This window comes from Alosa alosa, chromosome 12, assembly GCF_017589495.1.
Source record: "Alosa alosa isolate M-15738 ecotype Scorff River chromosome 12, AALO_Geno_1.1, whole genome shotgun sequence".
Classification (NCBI taxonomy): domain Eukaryota; kingdom Metazoa; phylum Chordata; class Actinopteri; order Clupeiformes; family Clupeidae; genus Alosa; species Alosa alosa.
The window spans coordinates 10,761,927-10,771,032 of NC_063200.1; the positions used below are offsets into that span (position 1 = coordinate 10,761,927).

Genomic DNA, 9,106 nt, shown 5'->3' on the forward strand with positions numbered 1-9,106 from the left:
GTCAGAAGACAGCTCCCGTGTAAACATCCTTGAGACAACCAAAGCCTTGTTTAAAAACACTGTGTGCTATGTTTGGGTGTCAGAATTCCCACTTGCTCCTTGGCTTGGGCTGAGATTTGTTGCACTGTGATGGGTTTGTGTGGATTGGCACAGGGCCATGCTCTTTGTGTGTGTGTGTGTGTGTGTGTGTGTGTGTTTATATATTCTTCTGTGTGTGAATCTGTATGTGTATTTGTATGCATATATGTGTTTGTATGTATGCATATTTACATACGTGAGTGTGTTCATGTGTGTGTGTGTGTGAGCTGGCAAAATCCCATGTGCTCTTTGTGTGATTACAGAGCTCCTGCTAGTCAAGGGCTCAACCTGTTTGTCTCTCAACAATACACACCCCTATTAACAGCTTTGCAACACACACAGACTCATTCAATATCTCTCTGATATAAGTCCAACGTTTGTGGTCATACGAATGTGTACATGAGTAGGTGTATATATATATAAGTGTGTGTGTGCGTGTGCGTGTGCGTGCGTGTGTGTTTGTGAGTGTGTGTGTGTGTGCGTGTGTGTGTGTGTTTGTGTGTGTATGTGTTTGTGTGTGTGTGTGTGTGTGTCTGTGTGTGTGTGTGTGTGTGTTTGTGTGTGTCTGTGTTTGTGTGTGTGTGTGTGTGTGTGTGTGTGTGTGTGTGTGTGTGTGTGTGTGTGTGTGTGTGTGTGTGTGTGTGTGTGTGTGTGTGTGTGTGGCTTTGACAGCTGGTCTGTATCAGCAGAAAGAGCTCCATAAATTGTTATATCTGTAATGCACTGAGCAGGCAACAAGATGGCTATAAAAACACACACATTGCTGCTGACCACTCTTGCACAGCACATAGACCTGTGTGTGTTTTTGCATGGTTGTGTATATGTGTGTGAGTGAGTGTGTGTGTGTGTGTGTGTGTGTGTGTGTGTGTGTGTGTGTGTGTGTGTGTGTGTGTGTGTGTGTGTGTGTGTGTGTTTATGTGTGTGTGTTTGTGAGAAAAAGAGAGGGAGAGAGAGAGAGAAAGAATCAACCAATATACTCACATTTGCAGCCCTTCAGACCAACAGCAACCTGCAGCTGCATCCTCCTCAGTTGTGTGCTGATACCCAAAGTCACCTAATGTGTACAGTTTGTCAAAAGCTAATGCGTTTCTGTAGCTCAGTTAGTTGCACAAGAGCCCATATGTGTGTGTGCATGTGAAGCCAATCTCAGCACCTTTGCTGCACTGTTTGTACTCCGCAGCTCCAGATTGAGGCCCAGCTTGGGGGAGAGGTTAATAAAGCCGACCCCTGAAATAGGAACTCACACGGCCAGACGCCACACCGCACCGCACCACACCGCACCGGAGCCGCTACCTCCTATATCTCTCCTCTCACATTTCCTATTCAAATAAATACTGCTTTCTCTAGCTAGGGGTATAATGTATTTCAGGGGAGAGGAGGATGTTTATTTTAATGTGACTATCTGTTGAATGATGATGCAGTCTTTAGTCTGGCTCTCTCACTGAAAAGAGCACTATTGAATGGGAGTGTGAAAACAGGTGTGCTTTAGTTGAGTGTTGAATTCGATGGCACCCAGTGAGGAGGACCATTAGCTGCTTTGCTGTATGATGTCTCCACACCTGTGGAGAGAACCAAAGGCCTCATAGTATGATGGGAGCCAGGTAGGGCGAGACACCAGACTGAGTGGGGTGATGATATCGGTGCATGCTTTTCTGACGGCCAACTTGCTGTAGGGATGGTTTGGTAAGTCGTGTTCGGTCTTGTTAGTTGCGGCGAGGATGTTGTCAGATTTGGTTAGTCGCGTTTAGTCGTGTTGGCTGCGGCGAGGATGTTGTCAGGTTGGGTTAGTCGTGTTGGTTGCGGTGAGGATGTCAGGTTTGGTTAGTCGCGATCGGTCGTGTTGGTTGCGGTGAGGATGTTGTCAGGTTTGGTTAGTCGCGTTCGGTCGTGTTGGTTGCGGCGAGGATGTTGTCAGGTTGGATTAGTCATGTTGGTTGTGGTGAGGATGTTGTCAGGTTTGGTGAGTCGTGTTCGGTCTTGTTAGTTGCGGCGAGGATGTTGTCAGGTTTGGTTAGTCGCGTTTAGTCGTGTTGACTGCGGCGAGGATGTTGTCAGGTTGGGTTAGTCGTGTTGGTTGCGGTGAGGATGTTGTCAGGTTTGGTTAGTCGCGATCGGTCGTGTTGGTTGCGGTGAGGATGTTGTCAGGTTTGGTTAGTCGCGTTCGGTCGTGTTGGTTGCGGCGAGGATGTTGTCAGGTTGGATTAGTCATGTTGGTTGCAGTGAGGATGTTGTCAGGTTTGGTTAGTCGTGTTCGGTCGTGTTGGTTGCGGTGAGGATGTTGTCAGGTTTGGTTAGTTGTGTAATAGTAGGTATATTTAGACAGGGATGGTTATCTGTGTGATAGAGAAACAGGGTTAGTTAGTGTTGTGTTGGTGGGGTTGAGGGGGAGTTGGGTACATTTGTGATTATTGGGGTGCGCTGGCATATGGGTTTGAGGTGAGTGAAGGTATGGCAGTGCACAGGTTTCAGGTGAGTGAGGGTATGGGGGTTGAGGTGAATATGAGGTGGGTTTGAGGTGAGTGAGGGGAGGATTACATTGGAAATAATGAAATGGCAGTGACAAAGCATAATGCAACGCTGGCAACGACAAATAATAACACAATAATAAAATGCAACGCTCAGACAACGCTTGTGGAGGGGGAGGGTTGATTAGATGGGTTACAATGGCCAGTTTGGTCAGGTGTGTTATGGTGGAGGTATAGACCAGGTGGGTTGCATTGCAGTGGGCTGTGGAGGTATTGGCTGGCATGGGATTGTTGTGCAACAGTGGTGAGAGGGTATTGACAGGGGGGTTACATAGTAGCCCTTGTATGATACTGAAGATGGAGGTATTGGTTGGGGGTATGTGCAGAGTGACGGTATTGGCCGGGGTTTGGGTGGGGTTACGTGGAGAGTGACGGTATTGGCCGGGATTTGGGTGGGGGTATCTGAGAAGGGCAGGGTGATGGCGGCTGCTCCTCCAGACGGAGGTCTTCTCCCATCTGCCTCCCTTGGCAACTCCACGGTGCCAGCACTGTTTGCAAACATGCTTCTGCCCTGCCCCCCTCCCAGCCCTGAGCATCATGGGACTACAGTCATGTGCAGATATTCCCTGGCTTACTGGTAGCACTGAGGGAGGGGCCGTAGTAACGTAAAGAGACTGATCTCCCCCGTTGTAGCCAACAGCCACTTCTCAGTGATGAGCAAACATGATTTCTCACCTCACCTCCCCTCTCCACCTCCATCCCCCTCTCCACCCCTCCACCTCCATCCCCCTCTCCACCCCTCCACCTCCATCCCCCTCTCCACCCCTCTCTGGAGGGAAGAAAAGAAAGATTGTTCATTCATCAGCCTGTGGGCATCTGTGCTGCTCTCGGGCGTTTGAGATCGGTGTGCAGCATAGGTTACATTTGCAAACATTTGCAATGGTAATCACGGCACTGATTGCAGCACACTATGTCTATAGGAATACACGCAGACGTTAGCTACAGTATGCGTGTGGCTCTTTTCTGTGTGTACTGCACAGCGGGAGTCAGGCAGTCAGGGTCATGATTGTGCTGACCTTTGCCGCCGCTTTCTCTCTTAGAGGAGTGTTTATGTGTCATCAGCGCCATTCGCACAGCGTGCATCCACCGGGGCAAAGTTTGGCAGAGCATCACTTTCTCTCTCTCAGGGCTATGGAATATGTAGCTCCCAGTCACAATTGCAGTATGATGCTGTAACACTGCCAGGTTAAAACAACCCAGTAAAGAAACATTTTATTGCCATTCCCATTTAAAGGAGAGGTTTACTATTCTAATCAATTGCACCTTTGTTAAATGTCAGTGAATTGTTCCTCACACAGTCTTCCCGCCATACTTTCAGTGTTCAATGTGTGTGTGTGCGTGTGTGTGCTTAAAAATAGTGTTTTGGCACAGGTGTTCATACACTCAGGTGTTCATTGGTTTGTGAGCTATACACAAATCCAGCCAATCAAAGAAGCACAGAGGAGGTGGGTGTTATTTGATTGGATATTGAACTCACATATGTCCTGTACACCTTGCATGCTCACCATCCTTCCTGGGAAATGTACCGAGGTGGACACCTTGTGTGGACTCATGTGGAAGCATTGAGCAACTTTTGGAGAAACGTTGTTGGGCAATCCCCGGACCTGTTCCTAGTGTTCTGATTTGGTGATTGCAACTTGCCCACTGTTGCCCACTGAACATTTTATGGTCTCCAGGTAATTTTTCACCCAATATATATATATCAAGAATATCACTGGATAGCCGGATAAGAGTGGGATCAGCTGTTCCTTCTGCGCCATCTCCAGCATTGGCACTGCTCTTGTTTACCTCAGTGGGCACCTGGGTAACTCTCAGTGGCATAGTGCCCACTGAAACGATGTGGGCGAGTGCCCACCCAGACTTTGGTTGCATTTTAACGTAATCCCCCTAGAGACTTTGAATATGACAACATTTCAGATAATTGTGTCATTATGATTCTTTCTACTACACTCACCATCCCCACTCTAATTGTGCCCACCCAAAATGTGAGCTTGCATGGCACCCCTGGGTACAGTAAAACAGCTGAGCGGGGTCCAGAGCCAGGGTGAAACAAGTCCGGCCAGGAAAAGCCTCTTCCCGCCGCTGACAACAGGTCAGTAAGGAAATGTCCAGTCAGACATAGCTACCATGATGACCCCACAGTTTCTCTCTCTCTCTCTCTCTCTCTCTCACTCTCGGGATATGCGTCTGTGTGCATTCCTGTCCCCCGATGTTTTGAGCCACAGCCTGCGTTGGGAGTGGATAGCACAGCATGTAAGCAGATGGCATGAGGCAGGTAAATCCTCCTGAGGGGCAGATCTATACAAACTGACTTTGTGGAACAGTGTCAGGGGTGTCCTCCTGACAAAGCCTCTGATAGATGCACAACGGAGTACACCTGGTTAATGTGTGTGTGCGTGTGTGTGTGTGTGTGTGTGTGTGTGTGTGTGTTTAGCTTTCTGTATGTGTGTGTGTGTGTGTGTGTGTGTGTGTGTGTGTGTGTGTGTGCAGCATGCATGCCTGTGTGCCCAAGTGTGTTGACTTTATATCGGTTTGTGTGTGTGTGTGTGTGTGTGTGTGTGTGTATTGGTGGTGTGTTGCCTGCATCTGTGTTTGTGTGTGTCTGTGAGTGTGTGGTTCCTGCGTGAGTGTGCTTTTCTTGTGTGTGTGTGTGTGTGTGTGTGTATGTGTGTGTGTGCATGTGTGCCTGTGTTAATGTTTTATGGTGGAAATCACTGTGTGTGAGGTGACGGGGTAAAGAGCCCATTATGAAACAAACTGAGCGCTGATGAGGTCCTGAGGGTGTGCCGGTGGAGTAACAAATGACAACCTGGCGATAGCCTGGTCCATTTAGCCAAGCTCAGCATGTGGACGGCACCGTAGCGGGGGCGATGCGACCAGCTGAACACAAACATGCCATCAGCAGTATGGTCGTTTTTGTTTTTTCAAAATATATATTTTTTGATCGAACCATGCTTAGAGATTGTGGTGTCCTGTCCACGCTGTAGCCTATAACTGCTCTGAACACTATAAGATGCCGGCTTCCTAAATTAGCTTAACTATGACTTAACTTAAGGTGCCTGCTGAAATGGTATGTCGCTTTTGTTTTTTAACATGCGTGAAGCTGAATTGATTCGTGTATACCCGTGGGAAAAATCACTGAGACACCGTAACCACGGATGCCTTCTCGCCAGAAGAGGGCATTCGGATTCTGTCTTACAAAGTTACCGCACGACAAGCAGACGAGATGTTAACCAGTGAAAAGCCTCCTGCTCCGTTTTTGTCCGATGTGGGGTTGATCGTCGAAGACAGAGATATTGTTCAAACAGAAGTACGTTTACCTGTAGTGTTTTATTATTGTTTTCTGCAAAGCGACTGAAGCTTTCTGCGGATTTCATTTTTTTATTTTATGGTGTGTGTGCGATGCGAACTCCTTGTCAGTCTAGTGGGCTCCACTCAAACGCACTCAGACGCATTCTCACAAAGGGAAGCTGGAGCCGTCCCCGGTCCCCGTCTCTCGGGAGAGAGCCAGCTTGCGCAGTGTGCCAGAATGGATAGACGTGAGGTGGCGAGAACGTCTTGTCTGGGAATTTTCAACTTAACATGGTGGTGTATTGCTTTATGTAACTTGGATGTGGAATAGTCTGGATTCTTTTGCATCCCGCGTTGACAGCATCAAATCGTGGAGAAGACCCGTATTGTTTTGACGCACTGACTGTATGTATAGTTGCACGTACTTTTGTCAAATCAACTGAGCGCCAAAAAGAGATATGTTCCATGGGCTTGTCCGTTTGACATTCGGATATCACGGATCTCACCGGTGTTCTGGCGGCAGCCGTTAGCAGGTGCGCGTCAAGATCAGCGGCTGCGCGAGCTGCCGAGGTCCTGCAACAGAACCGAGCCGAACTGATCTGAGCAGTGTGAGTGTGTCATGCGGAGTCGTCTGTCGGCCGCGAGAAGCCTCTAAACCCCGTGGACAGGAGCTGAAATATCAGCGGACATGGGTGAGTGTGGCCGAATGCCCGAACTATGAAAAACAGCCGAAACCTGCAACCTCAGCGGTTGCGTGTGTAACCTTCAATTCCCTTAAATAGATTTCACCAGCGCGTCGTGCTAAGAGTTGATATCACCGTCGATGTAAATGTGTTGTATCGCATTGGTGCTACGTGTTAAATGTTTTCTTAGTGAAATACTACCTCTTTTTGTTCATCAATAGTGTTTTTTTCTTTAATTGTAGAGATATCCAAGCGCGGTAGATTCCCTTGCAGTTCCCTTCAGGTCTAATGAACAGGTAGCCACGCAGCGAATATACAATTATGTATTGCACATACCCAAAACACAAAAAACGCTATTTGAAGCCTCTATAAGTGTATTTTTAATCGATGGCTCCCTCCTGCCTTTCCCCCAAATGGTTTACGGAATGGACCGAATCCACTGTGTTTTCTGGACCCAGATTGCCTAAGGTGTCTCGTAATGGAGGTCAGCGAACTTTATGCAACATATTTTGTGCATAATTGTGTATGGCGACAGATATGCTGATTTATTGGATAACTGCGTTGAGTTAGTAAAGTGATTTACTAGCCACGTAGCCTAATTCTCGTTTAGGATAGGACGTTTCCCCCCTTGGCGTTATTGACGTAGCTGTATTTGGCCAGCTCTGCTGCTCCTCGTTTGTTCGGTAAATCGTAAACACACCTATGCACATATTTTGTGACTTGTCATCAGGTGTCCCTTACCCCCCTCTCCCGCCCACCACGATGGCGCGCGGCCGCGCGCGTGAGCGCGTGTTGGAAAATGGAGAGAGACAGAGAACGAGAGAGAGAACAGAGTATTTATCAGATCAAAATCTGACTCCTCAACAGCCTCCTAAATTATTCTGACTAATAATAACTGGGCTTCCGTTTGTATGAAATGATCAGACTGATTTAACTCTCGTCCAGCCCGAATGTTTCGAAATCAAATGAGATCAAACTTTGAGAAGATATTTGGCCAATGAGTAAATGCTTTTTTATGCCACTCTAAAATTTCTGAGCATATGCTTGACTAACATACTGTATATGGACATCCAGCCGACTTATTGATTTCTGAGCAATTCATGGGTTTCATGGATGTGGCATTCTGCCCAAGATGGCAAATAATTTTGCCGCTTTATTTATCTCACGAAATTCTGATATGTATCCAAGTCGGTGAACATGCAGAAAAATAAATGCATTATCGACCTCCCGCTCTCTCGTTCTCCGTGTTTTGATGTGCTGATATTTGTGCGTGTTCTTGAAATAATTGACCGCATACCTCTGTCCTAATAACAGCAGAGCATGCAATATGGTGCACACAGTGATCAGGAATTGAACTGGAGTGGGAGGTGAATGTGTGGGAACAAGAAGTCAGACTGTCGGTCAGCATGCCGTTTGAACAGCCCATTTCTTTCTGCTGAGTTCGGTTACACGCGTGGAGCCCCGAGTTGGCCTGCCATGTCCTGTAGATCTCTTACATTTCATGCACCAATCCAGGTCTGCATGGTTGGGTGATGCAGAGTCATGTACTGTAGACTGCAATCAGATCAACAAACTGTAAGAGATCTAGGCACCAGTCAGCGCACATTTAGCAAAGTTAAGATTTAGATATTTACATTAGCTTAATTATATTATATGTTATTATATTATATTATTATTATATCGTTATAGATAGATGTTATCTATTCATAATGACTATGAGGCTGTGACAGAGGTGAAATGCTTTAAAGCAATTGACGTGTTTGTGATGTTTGCGAAATGCTCAGGTCTCAGACATGGTGCTGTTTCTGCTCGTTTAGTCTACCGGTTCTGCTGAGGTCGCGCATTCACTGCCGTTACCTTCTCTGTGCACTGGGGGAAGGTTGGGTGTTTAAAATAAACACTCTGATGCACGGAAGCCTGCATGCTCCAGATGAGTGATTGGTTGTGATGGATTTAAGGCTTCTAGATTTATTTGAATGGCAATCATACTGGTGCTTACTTCTGACACTTGTTATTTATAACCGTAAATGAATTCGCCAGCGAATGAAAATGATGTATCTCTCCCGCAAACATCTAGACGCACATTCACAACTGATAACTTTTGCATTTTTCATTGCCTTAAACGACAATGTTTTAGGATGTGTGTGTGTCAATCCTGTCGACTACTTTAGTCAGTTGAACTGAATATAAACTGCTTTGTAAGCATTGTCTGAAAAAATAACTTGGCTGTGCAATCAGACATAGAATGGATTACATGCCAAAAGATGATTTGGTCAGAATAGGTTGCATATAATGTGCTGTACAAGAATGCTATGCACTGAATGCTTGTGGCTTGTACAGCTTCCAACAGTGTAAATAACCTGTCCACAATGGAGCACCAAAATAATTACCTCCCCAGAACACACAAATGTGCCTGCAAGTGGCCCTACTCTTCTCCTCGGTGCTCTGACGCAAAGCACACAGGCAGCAGCGCAAGCAAGTGTGTGTGTGTGTCTGTGTGTGTGTGTGTGTGTGTTGGGGGGGGGGCTG

General features: G+C 46.8%; 1 protein-coding gene across 1 annotated transcript in view; it reads left to right on the forward strand.

Moving 5' to 3' along the window:
* The first annotated feature begins 5,810 nt into the window (after positions 1–5,810).
* The window catches only part of LOC125304765 (leucine-rich repeat transmembrane neuronal protein 4), a 147,032-nt gene continuing 143,736 nt past the window's right edge, over positions 5,811–9,106 (forward strand). Inside the window, exon 1 of the mRNA XM_048259266.1 lies at positions 5,811–6,586. Coding sequence (XP_048115223.1) covers positions 6,583–6,586 — 4 coding nt within the window. The 5' untranslated portion in view covers positions 5,811–6,582. The remainder of the gene's footprint in view (positions 6,587–9,106) is intronic.